Source organism: Alexandromys fortis, unplaced genomic scaffold (genome assembly GCF_014885135.2).
Source record: "Alexandromys fortis isolate MF-2015 unplaced genomic scaffold, M_Fortis_MF-2015_v1.1 scaffold_36, whole genome shotgun sequence".
Classification (NCBI taxonomy): domain Eukaryota; kingdom Metazoa; phylum Chordata; class Mammalia; order Rodentia; family Cricetidae; genus Alexandromys; species Alexandromys fortis.
Genome location: NW_026067915.1, coordinates 6,263,511 through 6,289,040, shown reverse-complemented (window position 1 = coordinate 6,289,040; position 25,530 = coordinate 6,263,511). Strand labels below are relative to the sequence as shown.

The 25,530-nt window shown below is 37.1% G+C and overlaps 1 protein-coding gene across 4 annotated transcripts in view; it reads left to right on the top strand.

The window, feature by feature from the left end:
- Atp2c1 (ATPase secretory pathway Ca2+ transporting 1) overlaps positions 1–25,530 on the top strand; it is a 113,768-nt gene that overhangs the window by 65,198 nt on the left and 23,040 nt on the right. For all 4 annotated transcript variants that reach the window (XM_050139196.1, XM_050139198.1, XM_050139199.1 and 1 more), the window contains 10 exons: positions 73–181; positions 6,309–6,464; positions 7,358–7,426; positions 8,355–8,430; positions 11,552–11,618; positions 15,227–15,351; positions 16,100–16,197; positions 20,191–20,286; positions 20,372–20,461; positions 22,833–22,937. In XM_050139196.1, coding sequence (XP_049995153.1) covers positions 73–181; positions 6,309–6,464; positions 7,358–7,426; positions 8,355–8,430; positions 11,552–11,618; positions 15,227–15,351; positions 16,100–16,197; positions 20,191–20,286; positions 20,372–20,461; positions 22,833–22,937 — 991 coding nt within the window. The remainder of the gene's footprint in view (positions 1–72; positions 182–6,308; positions 6,465–7,357; positions 7,427–8,354; positions 8,431–11,551; positions 11,619–15,226; positions 15,352–16,099; positions 16,198–20,190; positions 20,287–20,371; positions 20,462–22,832; positions 22,938–25,530) is intronic.

The window sequence follows — 25,530 nt, the reverse complement described above, 5'->3', positions numbered from 1 at the left end:
TGAAACTAAATGTAGTCTTAAAGGGAAATAGTATGGTTTTCTTACTGTGATGATTTCTATTTCATGCTACAGTGTGCGTGAAGGAAAATTGGAGCATACACTCGCCCGAGACTTGGTTCCAGGTGACACAGTTTGCCTTTCTGTGGGAGACAGAGTTCCTGCGGACTTACGCTTATTTGAGGTAAATTGAGGGTACATGGATATCAATTAATTAAATGGCTAGCAGATCTAATGATTAACACATAGTTTATTTGAAATATTTAGTATTGTGACTGAAATAGTGACAAGTGTAAGCATGTCCCCCCCTTATATATATATTTGTTCTGCTGTAAAGTTTTTAGAGTTATCTACTTAGTCAGTTAGCATACCTTTATGACAGCCTGACATACTGTACCTGATATAGGTACTGTAGCAGACAGAGGTGATAGAATTATGTTGTTTAGGGAATCCAGTATTTGTGAACACAGATCAGTATATGATAGAAATCAGTAATCAGGTAAGAGAAGTTAAAAAATAGAAACTGAGAGAAGAGACATTATTTCTGGCATAGCAGCGAACAGAGAATGCTTCATGCAATGTAGCCATGATATTTGAAAACCAGTGTGGGAGAGGAGAGGAGAGTATTAACCTCCGTGACAATTGCAGTAGAGATGCTCCTGGACTCAGTGCGGAGGTTTTGTCTCAAAAGACCCACTGAAAGTTTAAAATACTGTGTCAGAAGCAGTTGCCTGTACCTAACTGGGATTAAGGCACACAGTGCACTGTATCAATTGCTTACCCAATGAAACTGTACATCTGACTCTGGCTTACTACACTGCTCAGAATCACACGAGAAGATCCTATTGTAATCTTAGAAAAGAGCTAAGTAAACAATGGAAGTGTGGTTTCTACTGGATGTGTATTTACTTTCTTGGTGAGAGGCAGAGTTGCCTAACAGTGCATCCCTTCTCTGGAAGTGCACAGAAATCATCTGGGGCCATGGTCTGGAAGTGCAAGATTCTGTACATGAACCAGTTCCTGCCAAAGTGCTGCTTCACCCACCTCATTACCAATTCATTAAGAATCCATTGTTTATATTCTGAGACAGATTCTTTTGGAAGAGGTTCTTAAAATATTGATCAGTCTGGCCCCCTCCTTCCTCAGTGTAGCATAGGTTTGAAGCCACCATACTTGCCCTAAGTATTTTTAGAGAAATAATTCACATATGGTAAGACATGCACAAGTAAACTCTAACGTTTAGTGGTTTTCAGTCTGTTCACATTACCACAAGATAATTATAAAGTTTCATATCTTTTCAAAGAAAGCTCCTTATCTTTTAACATTGACTGTGTTTTTACCTCCAATAGCCACTGATTTTAGCCACTGTTTACTTTTGTGTCAAAAGTATGTTTTCTTATTCTAGACATTTTGTTAACTTAAAGGAATCATATAACATGTAGGGTTTTTTTTTGTCTGTATGTTTCACTTAACATATTTTCAGGTACTTCATTTAGTACTTTATTACCTTTTATTGCCATATGATTTTCTGTTTTATGGATATACACATAGTAAATTTAATCCGCTTATGTTGAAACACTTCTAGTAGGGAAGGGCTTTTGCTGCTTTATTATTTACGTCACTGCAGTGCTGTTCCCTGTGGGACTGTGTTTCCAGACCCCTCCACTTATGACTTCTTTTGCCAGAGAAATTTTTTGTCACCCCAAATGTAGGCATATAAAATATATCTGCAAATGAAGCATTAACAGATAATATATCACAAAAAATGACAGTTCTTCAGTATGCATATAATTTACCATTTGTTAAAGGGAAAGCAAGCTAACCAATGCGATGGGAATACTTTTTAATTTTTGCATAACGAATTAAATTTTGGACTGGAGAGATGACTGAGTATTTAAAGAGTACTTTTGCCTCTTGCAGAGAACTGGGTTTGCTCACAACCATTAGTAACTCCAGTTTCTGGGGACCCAATGCTCTCTTGAGGCCTTTGTGAGCACCAGAGAATGAATATATGTATGCATGCACACGTGCGCACACAATCAGAGAAACAGAGAGAGATTTATTAGAATGGCTTGCAGACTGTGGTCTAGCTTCCCCAGCAGTGGTTGTTTGTCTACCAATGGAAGGTTCAAGAGTCCAGTAGTTGTTCAATCCACAAGCCTCGATGTCTCAGCTGGTCTTCAGTGTACATTGGAATCCCTAAGAAGTATGAAGGAATGGACTTGCCAGTGAGAGCTAGCAGGCAGTGAGAATGAGAAAGAACAAGCTTCCTTCTTTCATGTTCTTTATGTGGACTACTAGCAGAGGGTGTGGCCCAGATTAAAGGTGGATCTTTCCACCTCAAAAAGATTGAATAAAGGGGCTGGAGAGATGGCTCAGTGGTTAAGAGCATTGCCTGCTCTTCCAAAGGTCCTGAGTTCAATTCCCGGCAACCACATGGTGGCTCACAACCATCTGTAATGAGGTCTGGTGCCCTCTTCTGGCCTGCAGACATACACACAGACAGAATATTGTATACATAATAAATAAATAAATAAATAAATAAATATTTTAAATAAAAAAAGATTGAATAAAGAAAATAAAAATTTCTCACAAGTGTCTCTATTTTGTTGAGTTGTCAACCAAGCTGTCATACCCCTGTTACATTCTTACAGGTCATGCCAAGAAGTTTTGCTTCTAGAGGGGAGTGCTCCTGCCAGGAGCCACTGCAAACTTGCCATTGACTGGAAGCTCAGACTTCTCCCTGGTGGGACAGGAGGCTAAAATTTTCCTGGTGTGTCACTAGGTGTAATAGTGAGTGTGAAAGTATTCCTGTTTTCACCCCTTGATTGCTGGACCTGTGGGTCCTGGCTGTGGGAGAAATTGGACCATGTATTGGATGCCAATTCACAGTACATACTGCTTGCCTCCTGGGAACCTGCCCTTAGCCCTATGGCTGTTGCCAGCCAGCTATTTGGTGCTGTAACTGTGTCTTCTAAAGGCCCTCTGCCTTTCTGCCAGGTCAGTTGCGTTAGGATGGTAGGAAACATGGTGAGGCAGGTGGATTCCATGATCTCATATTTCTCTGGCTGAGAAGTGAGTTCCTTGGTAAGAGGCAATACTTTGTGGAATACAGTATTGTGGTGGAATAGACATCCTCTAAGTTCCTGTATGGTGGTTTTGTCAGATGCATTATGTTCAGGAAAGACAGATTCCTAACCAGAATAAGTATCTACTCCAGTAAGGAAGGACAAAACATTGTCTTTCCATGGAAGAAGTGGTTCATTGTTGTCAAGTTGACAACCAATAATAGTCATCACAGCATACATGCAGGGGCAAACACTGATAAAAACAAACCTTTTGTTAAAAATAAAAATCCTGCCTGAGCAAGATGAATATTCTCCAGAATTGATGAATATTTTCATTTTATAATTATTAATGCTGAGAATGCCACTTTGCATAAACACATAACACAAAATGGCAGAAGTATGTTTAAGGTTATTTCTGAAATTATTGAAAAATTTGCCCTAATCCCAAGCCAAAATTCATCATTTCTTGTGAAACTCGTGTTAACAATTCATATAGTAATGTTTAAGATAAAATATTCTAATGTTATTGTTATACAAACAAAACTTATACTGATTTGATACCTACTTGTTAAGGACTGACGCCAGAAGAATATTGAAAGTCTTCATCATTAGTAAACTATTGTGTTTATGTACCAGCAGAAACCTTTCTACGGACAATAAAAGCCTTCCAGTTCATAAAATACTTAGGCAGTGTGTGGTGTGACTGTGTGCACAAAGTGTATGTTGTGTGTTTAGAACCAGGCAGCAGTGAAGTTGCACAGTTCAACAAGGGTGAATCCTGGCAGAAAAAACCCTCAGATTTATTTTGCATTTGATGTTGAATATTTGTACGGTTATTGGATGTTCAGAAATCTTTCTCTGTTGTCAAATTTTTCATGACCTCTTATAATTAATGTGATCTCAAGCTGTGTTATGACTGTAGTTTGAAAGTTGTGCTCCCTAGGGCTGAGGAGATGGTTGAGTGGATCAGAATACTGTAAGCAAGAAGGCCTGAGTTTGATCTCTAGGACCCATGGTAAAGCTGGGCAAGACTGCACATGTTTGGAACCCCAGAATTATGGTAGAAACAGGCGGATCTGGTGCTTGCTAGCATGGACACATGGTCTTAGTTTTTTTTTTTTTTTTAAGTGGTTATGATAAAACCTCTGGCAAAGAACAATTTAGCTCACAGTTCATGGTTGCAGTCCATGATGGCAGGGAAGTCAAGCTATCAGGAGCTTGGAGTAACTGACTCCATTGTGAGAAGAGGGCGTGCCAGCACTCAGCTTGACTTGATTTCTTCTCTTTTAGACTGTCCTCAGCCGAGGGAACGGTGCCACCTGTAGTGGGTAGGTCTTCCCGCCTCCATTAGTGTAATCAAGGTCATACCCCATAGCAGTGGTCTCACCCTTCTTAATGCTGAGATCCTTTATACAGATCCTCGCTGTAGTGACCCCCAACCATAAAGCTATTTCGTTGCTGCTTCATAACTAATTTTGCTACGGCTATGAATCGTAATGTAAATATCTGATAATACAGGATATCTGATATGCAGTCCCCAAAGGGGTCCCAGCCCACAGGTTGGGAATCTCTGACCTACAGACCTGCTTAGAAGCCCATCTCCTGAGTGGTTCTAGATTCTGTGAAATTGAGAACAGTAAGCATCACAGTGAGCTTTTAGGTTCAGTGAGAAACCTTGCCTCAGAAATAGGGTGGAGAGTTCATTCCATCCCCAAGCTAGGAAATAAACCAAGTGGTTTTCTGAGACCCAAACTCCAGTTCTCTGGAAGAGCAGCAAGTACTCTTAACTTCTGAGCTCTTTCTCTAAACTCCTTTTGTGGACTTTGATAAGAATTGGATTGTTAAATTTTTTTTGACTCTAAGTGATAAACTTGCTTTTTCTGCTGTTTTAAAGATTTTTTTTTGTCATCTGCCTGCCCAACATTTTTTTTTAAAAAATATGTCTCATTGTAAAACTCAAGATTCTTAAAAAAACTTAAGCCTATTATTTATTTTCTTTTATGGGTATTGGTGTTTTGCCTGCATGTGTGTCTGTGCTCCATTTGCATGCTTGGTGCCTGAGGGGGTTGAAAGAGACCATTAAATCTCCTGGAGCTGGAGTTTTGAGACAGTTGTGATTTGCCATACTAAGGGTCAAACCTGGGTCCTCTGGAAGAGCAACCAGTGCTTTTAATTACTGAACAATCTCTCCAGCCCTCAAGGCCATATTTCTTAATTTTATTTTTGTGGAGTGGTATAACTGCTTCTCTCGGGGTGATAGCAGATAGTAGGCATGCTTTAAAAAATTAACTTATCAAAATTTCAGGGACCCTTTTCTTCATTAAGTATTAGAAAGTCAGTAATTTATAGACAGCATTAAAATCAACTTCAAATAAATTTAAAAATATTTTGTTGTGTGTGGGTGTGTTGCGCGTGCATGTGTGTGAACACTCATGTTTTTGTCTGTGGAGATAAGAGATCAACGTTGGATGTTATTCCTCAGGTGCTGTCTTGCTTTTTCAGACAAGGCCTCTCACTGGATCCTGAGACTCTAGGTGATGGTTGCTGACCAGTGAGCCCTAGGCTCCTGTCTGTACTTCCCCAACACTGGGACTACAATCCCCTGTCGCCATGCCTGGCTTCATATGTGGTTGCTGGGACTTAAATTCAAATCCTCCTCCCAGTGTGAGGGTGGAGGAGGAGGAGGAGGAGGCTTTGCCATTCCCATGGGACTGAGGCTGTCATCCTTGACATGGCCCTGTCAGCAGCTCTCACTCATCAGTACTGCAGTCACGCAGGGCTTCCTCTGCTCCCTACTCTTGGGCAGTATTCTTCTGCGGATTCTGGCTTCAGAAACTGATCCAGGTCACATAGATAGTAGTTTTCTCACCTAAAATAGCAATTTTTTTATGCTTAAAAAGGTGAGTACTTTGAGACATGGCAAAACTAAACAATAATATGTTTTGTTAGGAAAATTGGGTTCTTAGCTGTAGGTTCACCTGGTGTCTCCATTTCTTTAGTTGTATTTTGAATTTTAGGTTAACATAATCTTATGGTAAGCATTCCTTGTTGCATGCATCAGGTTTTATTGACTCATTTAAGGTATTTGTTTATATTGATCTAGTCGTTTGTCTTAAAGTAATGGATATAAAATAAGATGTAGCTAATGGCTGAATGTGAATATTGGAAGAAGTGGGGTGGTCTTGAACTCTTGAAATGTGAAAAGTACTATAAATTAAAATTATGGAACACTTGTTTTCCAAGGCTGTGGATCTTTCCATTGATGAGTCCAGCTTGACAGGCGAGACAACTCCTTGTTCGAAGGTGACAGCTCCTCAGGCAGCTGCTGCTAATGGAGATCTTGCATCCAGAAGTAACATTGCCTTCATGGGGACACTGGTCAGATGTGGCAAAGCAAAGGTGATTATGATTCTTCTCTTTAAAAAAGGTAGTTTCATTAAAAAAAAAATAACTTTTTCTAGAATATGTATGTTTAGGTAAATGGGCACCGTAGCATGTACATGTAGGTCAGGACAACTTTGTGGAGTCACTTGTCCCTAGCTCTGTATAGCTGCATGGTCCGCAGGAGTCTTTACTTGCTGACCTACACCACTGATCAATTTTTTTTTTTAAATTTTTTTCTCTCTCCCTTTTGGTTAGTTTTTATTTTTTTTAAGTAGCACTGGTTATAATATTCTCACTATATGTTTTTCACCTAATGATGTATTTCAGCTATTTTATTTCCTGGTTTCTAATATTTTACCACTATAAAAGCCGCCATTTTGGCTAGAGAGATGGCTTAGCAGTTAAAGAGCACTGAGTTTTGAGTTTAATTCCCAGTAACCACATGGTGGTTTACAACCATCTATTGTAGGATTTGGTACCCTCTTCTGACCTACAGGCATACATGCAGACATAGTGTCCATACCTAAAAAAAAGAATACACAAATAAATAACTTTTTAAAAGAAGGCACAAGTTCATTCATAGAAGTGGAGTTGGAGTGGGTGACTACAAGAAGCAATGTTAAATGTTTATTGAGTATAAGACATTAAAATTTAAAATATGGGCCTCACATTTGGATCAGTTTGTTTCTAGGGTCTGTATTTTAAAGGGGTAATTATTAATAGGAGTAACATACACATGTACATTTGCAATGGGATCTGAGTATTTATATATCTCCTAGATCTGGGGGTAAGAGTGAAGAAAGGAAATGAACGGTCTTGGTTCTCCACTTACCCTCACTCCTTTTTTCTTTCTTTGTTATCAGTGATTCCATCTGAATATAAATGAATTTTCCTGGTTTTTCCCTTAGGGTATTGTTATTGGAACAGGAGAAAATTCTGAATTTGGAGAGGTTTTTAAGATGATGCAAGCAGAAGAAGTGAGTACTTAGTGTCAGCGGTTTATTCAAATCTGTAATTTTTTTTTATGTTAAGTAGAATATAAGTGTTTATAGATTCTTGCATATACTATTAAGACTTTTCTTCAGGATATTGCTCATTGTTTTTGCTTACAAAATCAATTGGGAATTTTAAAATTGGAAGGGCTGGAATTTACATTGTTACTGTTCTGAAAGATTCTTACTTTTATTCATTGTTTCTGTTAGGAAGCCATTCATAGCCACTTTTTGGATAGGTATTATTCCTTACAGAAAATGGTTCTGTTTTGTTGTTACCCTAATTTTAACCTGATTTTACTGAATGTGTTGCATATACTCAGCACATGTTCTGCCACTGATGTATCCCTTTGACCATAGGATCACATATATTTTACCCAGAATTTTAACACAATTTCATTGTGGTGTGTGTGTGTGCGTGTGTGTGTGAAAACTGCATTCTGTAAATGCTATGTTCTTTCACAATCATCTGGATTTCTTAGCTAACTTTCCAAAACTCCAGTTTGTGGTATACTGTGGAACATAGTGGCAGTGCGAGATCACTAAAGATTAGCAGATCAGGGAGGTACAGGATAAAACATAAACTTTGGGCACTGCGCATGTTTGTGGGTACAGAGAGGAGAACTGGAAAATGGCAGGAATAGCTGATAGTAGTGAAGTCTGCTAGAGGCTGGCAGGAGAGAGTTTCCTTTTCAGGTAAGCCAGGTCTTTATAGCAGAAAGTTGTCACTGCTTCCTGTGTGACCTGCACTGAGAGCATAGGCCCCAGTTTCTTTAATGAAGTAGGAGTGTTAATCTCTAGGAGAGTTGTATGCTCAACTCAGAAATGAATTTCGAGTGCTTTGCAGAGTTCCTGACACCTGGGAAATGTATGGCAGTTGATTTACTGTGGCAATCTTCTCTAACTTGTCAAGGCCCCGAAAACCCCTCTGCAGAAGAGCATGGACCTCTTAGGCAAGCAGCTGTCCTTTTACTCCTTTGGTATAATAGGTAAGAGAAGAGTGAGTATGTTTGCAATTCTTACTTGTGTTTTCTTTTTTTTGTTGTTTTTACATATTTATTTTGCACATATATTTGCACACATTTGGAGGCCAGAGGACAACTTCTGGGATTCAGGTCTCTCCATTATTACGTGGGTTCTTGGGTGATGCTCATGCTGTCTGGTGTGATGGCGAGCTCCCTTACCCACTGAGCCATTTCATTGGCTTCCTGGGTTTTCTGTTGAATGTGAGTGTGAAATCTGTTTTCTGTTGAGTATAAAGGCTATATTATTTTGCTCCCGTGTTTCCTTTTAGCTTAGTTCTCATTTTTTAAAATTATAAAACCAACTCTGGGAACAGATAAAACCAGAACTGTAATTCCTATGTGTAGTCAGTGAGCATCTCTCTAAACATTTCAGTACTTGTCTTTCTAGCTCTGATAGTGTCGATGGCTCTTCTTAGTTTTCTCTCTCTTCCTCTTTCACCATCGTCCTTCCCCCTTCCCCTTTGTCTTTCTTTTTCCTTCTTTCTGTTAAGTTGATAATGACCTAAAACAGATTTTTTAAAATTGATTTATTGAGCTACACATTTTTCTCTGCTCTCCTCCCTGCCTTTCCCCTTCCTTTCAACCCTCTCCCAAGGTCCCCATGCTTCCAATTTACTCAGGAGATCTTGTCTTTTTCTACTTCCCATGTAGATCAAATCCATGTATGTCTCTCTTAGGGCCTTTATTGTTGTCTAGGTTCTCTGGGATTGTGATTTTTAGGCTAGTTTTCTTTGCTTTATGTTTAAAAACCACTTATGAGTAAGTACACATGATGATTGTCTTTCTGGATCTGGGTTACCTCACTCAATATGATGTTTTCTAGCTTCATCCATTTGCTTGCAAATTTCAAGATGTTATTTTTTTTTTTCTGCTGTGTAGTACTTCATTGTGTAAATGTACCACATTTTCCTTACCCATTCTTTGGTCGAGGGACATTTGACCTACAGCAGAGTTAAAGATACTGTACTACTCTGTTTTCTGGATCTATAATCTGATATCTTTTCGGATATTTACTTAGATTTTCTGATTGTATTTAATTCATATGTATTATCCTTCCAGTATAGATTATTAATAGCATATTGTAAACATTGTTCATTTCTTTGGGATACACTTTCAGAAATAAAATTATTGAGGTAACAGGTATCCAAGTAGTTGTAAGTTTTGATCATCCGAGGAATATATCATCCTCACATTTAGAAAGATGTTTACTTTAAGAATAGTGCTATAGATTAATTTCTTTTTGTTTAATTTTTCACTTTTCTTTGTTTTTGGTGCTGGTAATTGAATCCAGGGCCTCACACGTGCCAATCAAATGGTCTACTATAGAGCTATACTTCTAGCCACTATATAAGTTTAATTTTAATGCTCAATTTTACTACTGTGGTAATATGTAGACCATAGCGACTTCACACTTATTTTGTAGTCAAAGATGGACTCTGGGTCTTGCTGTACTTCACAAGGGTTGGGATTGCAGGACGATGATACTATGCCTGGCATACTTTACTATTTCATTTAAAGATTATCAGCTTCACAGCAAGGTCCTGATGCCTGTAACTGTAAGTCTGACAAGAACTCACAGCTGAGGAGGTCCTGGGCTTAGAGGAGAGCTTGCTGCTGTTGTTTGCTAAATGAACATAGTATCAAGCTGCCTTCTGAATACTTATTCTTATGTCCTTAGATACGTGCAGCTCTCATCTTCAAAGAGAAGCTGCTTTTTTCTAGTAGACAGTGAGTAGTAGGCTCACCTGGTCCAAGTCCAGAATCAGTGACTGGAGTGCTCATCCCTAAAGAGGGGCATCTATAGCAAACCCCACTAAGGCTTAGGGAATATTGTAGAAGAGGGAGCAGAAGGGTTGTAAGAGTCACAAACAGTGTCTCCAGAAGGTGACAGGATCCAATGATGATCCTGTGTCATGGATTCAGAGCAGCTGTAATTGCCTGAATGAGACCTGCACAAGATAAAGTCAGTGAACATTCTAGTATGGAGGGGCTCGTGAAGCTCCACCCCCTAACTGAAGGGTGGCAGTTGTGGCTGCTGGTTAGGGTTTGGCCCCTGGTAGACTGTTTATGCCTTAGTGGATGGCCCTTCACCCATGCGCATAAGAGCAACCCTGTTGAGGCTCCCTGGGTTATAAAAGAATTGAAAACTTGAAGTTGAGGGGGAAATATGTGTGTGGGAGTATGTATCCAGGAAGGAGCTGGTGGAGGGGAGGGTAGCTAGGATAAAATAGATTGTATACATGTGTGAAATTCTCAAAGATCAAATAAAAAAATCAGAATGGAATGGTAACCAAGGAGGAAGCTGTATTTTCTTTGTTGTAAACATTGTGTAGTTTATAGATGGCATCAGGAACTGTGTAAAAATGCCTTTTGCTTCTACATAATCAGTTAATTTAAATTTAAATAAAATACTTATTTTTAAAATTATGTATGTTAAGGTAGAGTTGTAACTTTCTTACTCAAAAGTTAATTATCCTGGTACTACTAGTTTTATAATTCATTATTTACTATTTTGAAATGATCTTATTTATATACAACACATATATTAATTTAGAATTTTAATGTAGAAATTCTCCTGTTTTAATTATTATAGTTCTTAGTGTTTTAAAGTCAGTAATTCATTTTAAAGCAGTCTTTTCCCTTGTGTAGTTTCAGTGAAACAGTCTCTAGAATATTTGTTTTGTATCTGTATGGTGATCAGTTGTCACCTCAGGAGGTGGTCCTCCATATATTCCTCCAAAGGAAGTACATGCCTCACATACAGTACCTCATTGATTTATGTAAAGTTAAATTACAGTGTTGTTTATAAAGTTGATAGTATAAGACTTATGTATTTTATAGATCTGCCTCCAATTTCATCCTATGAAATGTTGTCGATGCTCTTTGAACTGTTAGTTTCTGTTTTGAGAGATGAATGGGTGCGTCAGAACCAAAGATGAATCTGTAGTCTCTGCACATGCCCATTCAGGACAGCCTCTAGGGGATATACTTTTTTTTTTTTTTTTATGTACCCTTGAGCTTGTTAATCTAGCTTTTGTAGGTGATTATATAGAGAAAGGAAAATTCATATTTGATTTTGTTCTAGGTATCATCATGTTGGTTGGCTGGTTACTAGGAAAAGACATCCTGGAAATGTTTACTATTAGTGTAAGGTAAGTTCTAATATTTGTAGATACAGTCTCTTATCTCTTCCCTAGGGGAGTTCTTTTCATTATAGAGATTGGTTTTATGTGGAGCCCATAAGAATATAATGTTTCTACTTAAATAGTTTAAAAGCCATATTCTGTTTTTGTTGTGTATATTATATATATACACACAATATACATATCTAATGTTTATTATATTAGATATACTATATATAAACATTGTAACTGTGTACTTACACACACACATGTATACTATACAGTTAAAAAAATTGCCTCACAAAAGCCATATATTGAAGTGATCTCATGGGAAAATGGAAACCTATTTATTTGTTAGTGGAGAAAAAGCAGACTTGGCTGTTAACTTACTGTTGCATTTTTGTATGTAGGTAGACAAGAAATGTCCAAAATCTCATAGTATGAAATAGAAAACCACACTGTATTAATTGAATAATCAGCCTCCAAAGAAAAAGAAAATCTTTAAACATCAAGTATCCTTTGTCATCCATGGAAGAGGAACACGTTATTGTAGAAAAGCATCAGAGAACAAAGAATTTCTAGAAATGTAAGATCTTGATTGCTGAAATTAAAAATTCAGTATGAAGTTCAAGAGAAAAAGCAGAAAGTCAAAGAAATAAGCAAAAAAAAAACCCATGAAAAAGATAATAATAACCTATAATGAGATAAAAGCAGAGTAGAGCAATTTCAGGGAATATTATTTCTAAAGGAAAAGTAAGAGAAAACCATGCAGAAAATCTTTGCAGGACAAAGCATGCAGGGTAAAGTGCACCCTGGGTCCGTGGGGACTGAATGAATTGATCATATACCCAGCTAGAGGGAGAAGACTGTAGGAATACAGCCATCTACAAAAGAAGTACAGTTGGGATGTCTTCAGACTTCTCATTATCTGTGGAACCCCACTACAAGATGCACTAAATGTTTTAACTGAGGTTTTCACAGACCCCATCCTGTGTCTGTGTCCTTAAGACAGCAGGGCCAGTTCAGGGTGTTTGTGCAGCAGAGTGAGCTGTTCACTCAGGCACACAGTCATGAAGGTTCCGAGTTCGGCATTACACTGAGTTACAATTAGCCTCATTCACTGCATAGTGCTTGCAAAGATACAGGTGTAGCTAAAAGAATCACTGTATCTGGATATTACATAACTGTGACTTCCTATGAGATACTTATGATTTTCTTAGACCAGAGAAAGATTGCTCGTGATCTCCTTTATTATCAGTGCTGTGGCCCAGCATCAATCAGACAATACCTCATATCAGGTCATTAGGGAAACAGCATTAGAAAGTTAGTCAGTTGAAGAAAGGGAAACATTTATTCACTTTTCATCTATAGCAACATCGGATTACATTGTAAGATGGTGGGACAGTATCCACAACGAAGGAAAGTGATTATGAGTCTGTAGGTTAATGCCTAGCCCAAGTATTTGTTCAGTCAGTTATAAATAGCAGATGCTCAGAATATTTGTGAAGGGAATAAAAGGGAGAAATGGTGTGTGGGTATGTAAGAAATAGAACTTACCAATCAGCTTAAGGAAAAGAAAGTCTGAGTAGCATTTCTGTATAGTAGATCAGGATGGAAAAGTTCAAATATTAAAATAAAGCGAAAATCAGTATTTCCAAAGAAGAACTTGAGTATATTATAAGGAATAAGCAGGGAGTTAGCGTCTCTTGAAGGTACTTGTGACATAGTAAAGGAGCTGGAGCACAGGCTGATACTCTCCTTTTAAAAAACTTGTCTCCCTGTGTATGGCTCATGAAATACGAAATAAAAATAAAAATGGGGAATGTGTTTGAGATACCATTACATATGATAGGGAAAGTTAAGTTCTTTAGTATTTTTTCTTTTAAGTCATTCTGTTCATAAGGATTCACAGTATTGCTTTTATTATTTCTTCAGGATATGTCAAAAAAATTCCAAAAATTAAAAAAAAAAAAAAAACAGGATAAAACCTGTCATTCCACTGGACTCAAGTATAAAATTATATGATTGATGATGAAAACTTTAGTGATCTAATTTTTCTCATTTCTTTAAACATTTTGCTTTTATTACTTTAAGAATTAATTTAGCAATGATTTTTTTTTATGTACCAACAATGACTGATGTAAAAAGTAGAATCATGGGATGGCCTGAAAGTGGAAGATTGTTATAGTAATAAACCATTATTATTTTACAATCCTTTAGGGTTTTTGATCAGTATATCCCATTACCAGATAGGAAGGAATAAAAGAAATCTTAGAGATGGTCTTTATAGGTTTGCGAGTTGTTTTTGTTTTGTTTGCGTGTTTTTGAGTCCCCTAAATATTTGACGCCTTCATTAAACAAAAGTGAAAATTCTGAGTTTTGCACTGTAATGGCAAAGAGGAAAATTGACAGGCAACTAGACAGTTACCAGACAAAAGAAAATACAGGAAACCAGGTAGAAATTCTTTGAACTGTCAAAATGCATGAAGTTAACCGTGTAATTGAATTATCAGGGCTCTAAATTTCCGGCTTGATGAGTGAGTAGTGTGTTTCTAAGGGTAAAATGAAAAAGGCCTTTCCTCCTGGTTATTTTTGCAGCAAAGATTTCTTTGATGTAATATCTCCAATAAGAATCTAGACCATCCCTTTTTTACCAAAACAATATGACATTCTTTCATATTTAATGCTCATTTTTGTTCACTTCATACTGTTTATATGGAAGTGGAGAAATGTCTTGAGTATAAAGGTGATTACAAAGAAATGTTATGCAGAAATGGGAAAATTACTACTATAATTGATAATTGATGTTTCAAAATCTAAGAACAGAAATATTTCACAGTTACCTAAAATATGATTTTCCTTTTCCACCAAGTTAAGAGTCCTCATTATTTTTAGAAGTGCTGCTTGCTGATAAAACAACTGCAAAAGTATCTGGTTTGGTTTGGTGGATCATGTCTGCTACCCAGCTGAGGCAGGAGGATCATGAATTTGCGGCTAGTCCAGGGTAATGAGACACTGTCTTACAAAAAGTAAAAAGCAACCCCAAAACCCAAACAAACACACAAAACACCAAGACCATCAAAGAAGAACCAGGATTGTAAGTTAGAATCTGTTAGGAATGTGTTTTAGAATGTTTTTGCTTCTTTAATTGCAGTTGAACAGTCCACTGTACCTAGAGGCATATAGACTGTCAAAAAGCAAGGAATAGTTTTGGATTAAGATTTAAAAATTCTAATGAAGTTATTCATAACCTATTTTTCTATATGCCATTTGTAAAATGACTAAAGAGCAAAAGATTGAGAAGCCTTGTTAGATGTGGATTATAAATCATGATGTGCTTTTAAAAAATATTTTTGGTACAGTAAGGCATAGTGGAAGCACAAGAGCGAAGGATTTCATTTCACCATTGCTCAGATGAGAGGTAGAAGGTGTGCATGTGTTTAACCCTTCAGGATGCTCAGTCTGCCAAGTAGTTTGTAAATACTGCTTCCTTTCAGCATTTGTAATCAACATCTAAACAAAGGATGAAAAATGTAAATTATGATTACAGAAGTAGAACGGAATGTTAAGTAGGACTAGGAATATTGTTGTGATGTTAGTCAACTTCAGTTTTAATACTGTGTATTCATTGTGTATAGTTTGGCTGTAGCAGCAATTCCTGAAGGTTTGCCTATTGTGGTCACAGTGACACTAGCCCTCGGTGTTATGAGAATGGTGAAGAAAAGGGCTATCGTGAAGAAACTGCCTATTGTTGAAACGCTAGGTAAGTGCTGTGAGGTGTCAGTGCACACGGCAGAATCACATACCTTACAGTTTTTCTGTTAGGAACATTATAATGATATTGGGGCCAAGCAGTGATGAACAGTTTTAACAACCAAAATAGGCAATTAAAAATTCATTTCTCAAGAGGAATCTTTATGCATTATGGAATGTGTTAATGCTTAGATCATATTTTTGATATCTATATTGCAAGTGAAGTCCTAGAGCAGAATTAATAGATTTTTTTCTTGATAGTTGATTGTTATAGAACTCAATTTCCTGCTTAGGTTGACTTTGTTTATAGTAAGAACAATAAATATATCTTGGTTATATTGATTGGACAACTTTATTCTCAAAATATTATAAAACTTCTTTTAAAAGCAGTTTAGCTATCCAAACTCTTTTAAGTTCAATTTTTTGTTTATAATACCTTGAAAAACTCTGACTGAAGAAATTATGTGGGTTTACATGTCAGAATCTTCTAAACTACCTATAAAATACATTCTGAAAGTCATTGACCAAACCAATATGAAATAGGTTTCTAGGAACTAAGAAAAAGTAAATATCTAAATTTTGTTTTTACCTTCAGAAAGTTTACCTTATGATGAAGCAAACACAATGTAAGAAATTATAATACCTGATGACTTGGGAATTCAGAGTACTAGAACACTGTTTCCAGGTGTTTTATTTATTTTCTAAGTTAATATATTTTTCTCTGATTCTCGTGGTGACGCCCAGTGATTTATTTTTAGGCTGCTGCAATGTGATTTGTTCAGATAAAACTGGAACATTGACGAAGAATGAAATGACTGTTACTCACATATTTACTTCAGATGGTCTGCATGCTGAGGTACTGAGGTTTTTCTTTACAAAAAAGTCTACTCTTAAAGAAACGTAGTGTTTAAAAAGGTTACCAATTCCAGTGTTCTTATCTTCAAAATCTCTTCTTTACATGTGATTTTATCGCTTGTTTCATGTTGTGTGTACAGTTTAGAAACTTGAATCTCTTTCCATCCTTTAAATCCTTCTCCATCCAACTCATCACCAAGTCCTGCCAGTATCGACCTTCTAAATTTCCTTTTTTAAGTCAGCTTCTCTAGACTATGTTTCATGTTTTTCATCTGGCTTTCTGATGGATCCTTTTGACTTCCTGTATTTATTTTATTTTTGTTTCTCATTTTCTATGTACTTTGAGAGCCTTTTGTAGAATTGCAGATCCCCCCACCCCAATTGTCTCCGTTGTGCAGAGGATTCTGAACTGTGGCTCTTAAGGCTCCTCGTGGCCTTTTCCTTCCTTTTCCAGCCTTAGCTAATCCCCTTTGTCTATGGTACATGAAACATACTAGCTTCATATTTCTATTTGACAAAATTTCCCCTATGACGTTTGTTGCTGGTGCACTATGTAAAATACCTGAATGTCTCTTTTTCTTTGGTATTAATTCTCCCCACTCTTAAAGTAACCCTTGCTGAGCACTGAGAACTGGCTGTGTGCTGCAAATGTATTCCAGTCTTTATCTCCACTGAAAATTCCTTCCCTCCTTCCTACTAGACGATGAGTTGTTAAAGAGCAGGAGCTGTGTTGTATAGCACAATTAATAAAAACTCAGAGAGAAATTGGAGTTCAACCAGGAGATCTGAAAAGCAAAATAGTCAGCCACTGACTCTTACCTTGACCTTAGTCCAAAATGGTGATCCTTTCTCCAGGAATTGTAGAATGAGACTGTGTCTGAGAACTGTCTCCTCCCCTTTTATAATTCTCCCTAGTTCTGGGATTAAAGGTGTGCACCACTGGGATTGAAAGGCATGCACTTCCCAGTTTCTGTGGCAACTAGTGTGGCTACTGGGATTAAAAATGCATGTCATTGCTGCCTGGTCTATAAGGCTGGCCATTGTGACTATTTTACCTTTTTGATCCTCAGGTAAGCTTTATTTATTAAAATAAAAGTGAAATGCCACTAGTTTCCCTTTCTAAAATAAGAAAGAAGGCTATAACTAATATAAAAAACTATATACAATAAGTATAGTAACTATACAATATACACAGGCAATAAATACATAAACAATATCTAGTCCATTTGCATTTGACAAATTCAGAGAAAATACTCTGTATCTATTCTATCTTGGTGTGTCCAAATTCTTTTACCTAATTTACTTTCTACCATAACTTACTGTGTCATGTAAACAAGGAAATCTATAATTATCTGTCTTCAACTCCATCAAAGATCCCAGAAGGATATAATATTATCTAAGTAAACAAGAAGAACATTGTTAACATTGGGGCATCCATCTTCAGCCTACAGGCTCATAGTTTCTGGCAGACTTTTCCATGAAGCAGGAAATTTGAAAGACTCCTTCTTACTGTTTCGCCTATATTGGCAGTTTGTCAGTCACTTTCTTCTACATCCTGAGGAATGTCTGGCAGATTCTGTCTTGAAGTAAGAGCCCTGAAGGGCTGTCTCACCTTCTTGAGGCACGTTCAGCAGTCATTTTTCTGAGGGTCCTGTATGTCCAATTTATACAGCATACCATTAAGCAGTCCAGGTAAGAAAAGTTTCTTGCTCAAATGTCTACCCTTGTCACATTGAAGTCTAATTCCATAATGAGTTTCTTCAATGCCCGTCAACCTCACTGAAGTAATCAGTACTGTGAGGAGCAGACATGTCTCATTCTTGAGAACACTTAAGTTCTTAAAATATTTTAAATCCCATATTCTGTAGGTCTTTGAAAGGTTTGAAGGTTATCTTACTGAAATATATCTCTGTATATCTAGAAAACCTAACTAACATGACTAAAATTTTGAGTATTTTAGGTGACTATTAATCTGTATTTCTTAATTATACATTGCATTTTTAAATGACTGTATAAACATAATACCTTAAACAAGAGCAGAAATATACATACAACAATATGACCTTAAATTTGTATCAATAAACCAAAATCCATACCAATGCAAAGTCTTGACCTATATCATATTGTCCCTTATTTTTTTTTAAGAAATTGACTGTGACCATCAACTATTTATAATCAACCCCTTGAGATGAAAACAAATATTTATAAACAATATTTAGGAATTTGGGCATAGTTTTCTAGACTACTTCCTTCTGATTGGGGGCACTGTTAATTAGGTCCTTCATGGGTATCTTGTGTGTTTGGTTCATCTCAGCCAGCAGTCCTGAAGCTGTCCTAAATGTGGGCTACCATTGCTTCTGGGTGTCTTGATTTATCAAACTGTATTAGCTGGTAAGGAACCCACAGCTTTCTGTCCTCTGGAAACAAAAGCAGAACTTCTTTCCGAAGTAACACATCCTTAGACTGAAATTTTGAAGTCAAGATACCTTTAAAATGCATGTTTTGAGTTAGCTTAGCAGCCCCTACAATGAAATGTCTCTCTGTAGTTAGCTCATTCACAGTCAAAAAATTCAATGAAAACACAATAATATACATACTGCACTCTTTTTGTACTTTTTATCTTTACATATCTTTTTTTATTTTTTTTACTCTATTTCTTTCATTTTTATTTTTTAATTTTTGGTTTTTTGAGACAGAGTTTCTCTGTGTATCTTGGCTATCATGGATCTCACACTGTAGGCCAGGCTGTGCTTTGAACTAATGGAGATCTGCCTGTTTCTGCCTCCCAAGTGATGGGATTAAAGGTGTGAGCCACCATACCCAACTATTCTTCTTGGCCTGCTGTGGCCAAGGGACATAGTTCTGTACTGTGACCGCCAGTGAGAGACATGAACTATGAAGTTACTCTTGGCTCTGTTTTTGTGTGTTTAGAACCCTTTTTTAAGCTTTGTTATGTCCTATGTGGAAATTTTGGCCCTGTTGAAGCACCATATGTAAATGGAGCTGGAGCTTTTCTTTTGTTCCGACTGCCCAGTCCCAAATAATCACATAGAAGCTTACATTAATTACAGAATGTTTGGTCTATTGCTCAGGCTTATTACTAATTAGCTCTTAGAACTTAAATTAACCTATTTCTGTTAATCCATTTTTTGCCACATGGTTTTGTGGTTTTACCTGTTCTCTAGCAGGTAAAAAAAAAAATGGGTCACATTTCTCTCGATTATGCCTTTCTCTTTCCTTACATCTTCGTTTGGGGTTCCCGCCTAGTCTTATTATTATCAACCAATGAGAGCAACACATAGTCACAGCAAAAGAAGGATTATCCTGCAGCACCTGTGCTTGTGTATGGACGACAGAGTAGTAGTTTCTCTTCAGAGTCTATCATTTTATATTAGACATTAATAATTTTAATTATTTCTTTAAACTTTATTATTTTTATTATGATAGTTGTTTTACCTAGACTCTAGCCGTTTGCTATACTTGGCTTGTTTAAATTTTAATATGGCCATGTATTGTGCTTTCAGAGCAGTCTGTCAGTTCCAGGATGAGTCCTTCACTGCCCCTAAGACTGTTAGACTGTTTGCCTGGAAACCAGGTTTCAGCTATTACCTGATCCTGGGTCTATGTGAGAGGCTGGATGTGGTAATAGTGGGTTTGAGGTTTTTTGTTTTTTGTTTTCTTTTTTGTTTTGTTTTGTCTGCAAGCTGTAGTGTACTGTTATATAAATTTAATTTAAGCTCAGTTATGTAGAGATGTTGTCCATGGTTTTCTTGTCTTTTTATAATGTATTACTGAGCAGGCAAAAATATCTTTTTAGGTTAATTAGTACCCTAAATAGAGTTTCTGTTCTTCTAATACTAAATTGTGTTTTAGATTTATTATAAGCATTTGTATTACCAACAGCATGACTAGAAAATGGCATGAATATAGCTCAGGCTGTTCTTTGGCTGCCATTAAGCCTTACTACTATACTGTGTGTGTTATTAATCCTTAGGTTACTGGAGTTGGCTATAATCAGTTTGGTGAAGTAATTGTTGATGGCGATGTTGTTCATGGATTCTATAACCCAGCTGTTAGCAGAATTGTTGAGGTAAAAATATATTCAAGAAGTTAACTTAGTTCATATTGACTTCAGCCAGAGTGATGGATTTATAGTCCATATGCATTTCTTTTAGGCGGGCTGTGTGTGCAATGATGCTGTAATTAGGAACAACACTCTGATGGGAAAGCCAACTGAAGGAGCCTTAATTGCTCTTGCAATGAAGGTATGTGTTTAGTGTCTTTGGCATGTGGGATATTATCCTGTTAGCAGAATGTGAGGCCTTTCAGATTCATCATACTGTTTTTTAAATGTCCAGTAAGACTCGTTTTTCCATTATTTTTAACTGGCATTGGGGATCAGTTCAATATAGAGACTAGAACAGTTTCAGTATAACTTATTCCTCACTGCAAGGTCAAACTAATGGCCAGTGTTGGATGTGTTTTTAATAGTGAGGTCTGTATGTGAAAAGCTTTAAAAGTGTGTGTAGTTGCTGTTAAGTACTTGTACGTGAGTGAATAAACGATGTTATTCTGAAATACTTTTGTACCTTTACATTAGTAAAAGGTAGAAGTCAATTTTTTCCCTTCCAAGGCTTGCTTCCTTTTCCATTTCTCAGAATGTATGTTGTTGAACTCTGTGTTTGGGAGAGGAGGTATTGTTCCTGTATTCCATTTAGATTGAGCCTACATTCTATATTTACATTTCTCTCAGCAAGAAACCTGGTATTTACATGACTAAAGCAGCCTTTCCCACTTTTAAGAACAGTTTGAGAAAACACCGAAATTTGAATGAAACAGTATCTTTCTATGTGAGATTACTGGGAATGAGAACCATTTTACTGTTGCAAGTTATTCTAGGTTTTCATTCAGAAGATCATCACTAGATTTACTTAGTCATTTATTTGTTCATTTTAGTATATATAATAGAGATCAAACCCAGGGCCTTCTATATGCCAGGTAAGCACTCCAACTCTGCCCACTAGTTTTAAAATATGTATGTTTTCTCTTTTGAAACCTATATTTCTCTATCATTTGGCCTTACAACTAAAAGTAATATATAGCTTTTGGAAGATTAATAAAATATGATGCAAGTGTCGGCTGTTTCCCATGTTTCTGTTTAACAAGCTACTAGCTTCTTTCTAGAGGCATTAATGCTGACATTCCAGGAACAAAGAACAGGCAGGGCAAGACAGTTAAACCTAAAGTACTGAACAGCCATATCTCTCTATGTCTGTCTGTCTCCATACATACCTATCTACCTACCTAGCTACCTCTACCTATCTTGAACAGTGAAAGTTCAGAGCTGGAGGCTTGACTTTAAAGGACAGAAAGGGTTTAGTGAGGATAGCTAGAAGGAGCTAAAATGAAAGCATGAGGGAGGGAAGAAATCGGCATGGAGTGAATAGGTCACGGCCAATCAGCTGATTAAGATGGAAGGAATGAATGGTGTTCGAATAAAGAGGGAAATTGTTAAATGGCTGTATTTTGGTAGTTATGTGAATACTAAGAGAACTCTGACCATATTTCTAAAGAAAACAGAAGTTAATGACATGGACTTTTGACTAGTTCTAAAATACAGTTAGATATTTGGAATAAGAGGCAAAGGTTTCAAAAGCGATTAGTGAGAACAAATGCATGACATTAGTTATATGACTAGTTATAGTGGTATTGTTGGGTAACAAAACTTCGTAGAGATATAACACACAATTTGTACATGCACACACAGTACATGTATTCACCCCAGATAGGGAACCCACAACAGACCAAACTATAGATACTACCAAAGTCCAACTTAGTGAACCAGTGAGTTTTATTGGGGTTGCTCACAGGAATATGGGTGAGGAGTTACTTATAGGAACAGAAATGACACAAAGACCGGTGTACATCATCGGAGCCCACCCGAGCACAGGTGATAGTTCACAACAGCTAGGAACTTGGAGTATGCTGCACAGCCTGCAGGCAGCAGATCAGTCTGGGTCCTCTCCAGGCCACTCTGATCTGAACCTCTTCCTATTCCAGGCACAGAGTCTGGTGTCAGAATCTCCTTAGAAGCTTGGCTTGTTTGAGAGTGGTTCTCAGCAATCTTCATTATTTAGTCTAGTGAATCTGGTCAGTTTCAGGACTCAAAGCAATTTTGATTTGTTTACTTTCCTGCTTAAGCACTCAATGTTTCAATCTGGAGGAAACTATTACAAAACCGTGTCCTAAAGGATTAGAATGAAGATGATAGCAACAGGCAAGAAAGATCCCTATTGCTAATAAATGAAGTTAAATAAGAAACTTTTCTTGATTGGCAAAATTCATCTTCAGTATTAGGCACTTTTGTTTGTATCTTGTTTTCTTTCATATTTTGATCTGGTAGAGAGATTAATATATGAAGGGTTGGTGTACATATAGTCTAGTATTCTATCTATACATGCAGGATTTCATGTTGTAATTGTATGCTCTCTTTAAGAAAATGCAGTCCATATAAATAAAACTGGAAGAGTAACCAGTTATCTTAACTCATGTCATAGGTTCTTTACATTGCGTGTTAAAGGGGAAAAAAAGCACATGTTGATTAGAATTAATTTTATTTTTATTTTGTTCTTATAGATGGGTCTTGATGGACTGCAACAGGATTATATCAGAAAAACTGAATACCCTTTTAGTTCTGAGCAGAAATGGATGGCTGTTAAGTGTGTACACCGAACACAGCAGGTATCGCTCTCTTTAAAAATATTTATACACAACTCTAGCATTTAGGAGGCTGAGACAGGATTGCTACAAGTTTGAGGTCAGTTACACAGTGCGTTCCAGACAAGCCTGGGATATAGGGTGAGGTTTTCAAAATAATAAAATAATAAAAGCACATCTGTTTCAGCTTAGATGACATTTTGGGGGGAAGGGGTCTACATTAATTTTAGTGAATTACAGCATCAATAAATCCTGTGACCTAAGAGCAGTGGTTCTCAATCTCTGAGTCACGGTCTTTGCCGGGGGTTGGACAACCCTTTTATAGGGGTTGCCTAAGACCATCGGAAAAACACAGATACTTACATTACGATTCATAACAGAAAAATTACAGTTATGAATCAGCAGCAAAAATAATTTTATGATTGGCATCAGCACAGCATGAGAAACTGTACTAAAGGGTCACAGCATTAGAAAACTTGAGAACCATTGCATTAAAGCATAGTAATCAGCAGTGTTCTTAAGTCTTATATTATATTCTTCTTTACTGTAACAGTCTTCTTTATAAAATTTCTATATTGAAATATTTAGTGTTTTTTTGTAAGCCACCTGCTTAAGTGTTTTTTAGCCCGGTCTTAGGTATGGAGGACTTTGACATCCAGGTCTCTTGATCTGAGTTTCTTCTTACTGATAGTTCATTATAGGTCTCTGCTGTTTTTATGTTGGTGGACTGCTCTTACTGAAGGAATGTCTTATCCTTATAATAGATAACACCACTAATTGTGTGATTCTTGTCATATTTCAACATAAAGACTTTCTGCAAGATGAAAGCAACCAATGGATTTAACATACAAAACCTAAACACACAAATGAGACTCAGTAGATGTAGAGGGGATGTCAGCCTGCCATAGATTGGACAAACTTACTAATTTAAAAACAATTAGAATGGTTCAGTTAGTTTGTTTTTAGAAGTGTCTTTTGAATATGACAATAAGAATATATTTTCTCAATCTCTGGAATAAAAAGATAAAAATCCATAAGTACTTTTAAAGGCAAGTACTAAGACAGACAAATACTGGGAGGGAAGGGTGAGGTCTAAAAGAGGAACCAGTAGGAACCTTTCTTCCCCAAATGCCTTTTCTGCCTCTTTAGACCTTCAGTATTCCTTTATCCTTGTGGAATATAGGAGGAATACAGGGGGTGGTGTGCTAGCAAGCTTAACACTGAAAGCTGAGCAAGGGAAATCATTATGAAGGACAAATTCCTAGGCTCCAGTTGCACTCTCTGAGTATGTGCAGCCAGGCCCTGCCCCACACTTGTTCCCTCAGAATAGTGGCGAGTTCTGGAAAAGCTCCCTGTTCTTTTCAATAACAAGGGCAAAAGCCTCCCTACCCTTGAGCTTCCCCTGCCCCCTTCGGCAAGGTCTGCCAGCTGACCAGTGTTAACAGTGCCCAGGCAGCTACTAGTTTTTTAGTGTGAGCAAATTTTCTTTCTGGTAACCAGGGAAATGTTTAGTATAAAGATGCAGGTTGAACTAGCAGGCTGAGATTCAGAGAAGCAAAGGTAGTGCACATGCTGAAGGAGATTCCTAAAGACCATGAGAAATGACAAAAATGCTTAAGTAGAAGCTCTAGTTAAGTAAGGACTCTGAGAAAGTAGAGTAGACAGAGAGAAGTAGCTGTAGAGAAGGTAAGAAGATGAGGAGATTTGGAGGTTGAGACCACATGTAATAATGGGAATAGCATAGAGGACGTGAAATACGATTGTGCCAGGCTTGCTGCTCACTCTTTGAATCCCGGCACTCCGGAGGCAGAGCAAGATGGATCTGTAAGTTTGAGGCCAGCCTGATCTGTGCATATCAAGTTCTGGGACAGCCAAAGGCTACATAGAGAAACCTGTCTTGAAATTGAGGAGTCGCAATATAAGTGTCTTGAAATTGAGGAGTCGCAATATAAGTGTATTAAATATTCAGTGGTGAAAAACAAAGAAGACAGCTGAAAGAATTGTAAATTAGTTTGCCTTGCTGGAGAAGTGCCTAAAATGAAACAGGCAGGTAGAGACTACAGGTTTCAGTAGAAGGTCCCAGGGATTATTTTGTATTTGTTTTTCCCATTTGGGGATTAAATTTAGGGCCTTGTATATACTAGTCTAAATTTTACTTCTATTATGATAAATGAAAGAAATCTGTCATTATGAGCATTACAGAAGCATCATAGGTAGATAGCCATAGATAGAGATATGTAAACAGTCATTTGTAAAGAATCTGAAACATTACCCCCAGACTGATACTAGATCTCCTTCATTTCCCTGCTGCATGGTGAAGAACAATCTCCCAAATCTCACTGTACGCAAATTGCGGTGTAGTAAAACATTGCTTATAGTGTAAGGTGCAAGGTATGGCACCACAGAAATTATCTATCATCTATCTATCTACCTATCTATCTATCTACCTATCTATCTATCTATCTATCTATCTATCTATCTATCTATCTATCTATCTATTTTTAGTGTATGCTCCCACATGCATTAATGATCTTCAGAGTTTAAATGCCACTCAAAGAATTGTGTTCGAATGACTTACTTTGCGAAGGATTATGAGAGATTGAGGTCTCTTTTTGGA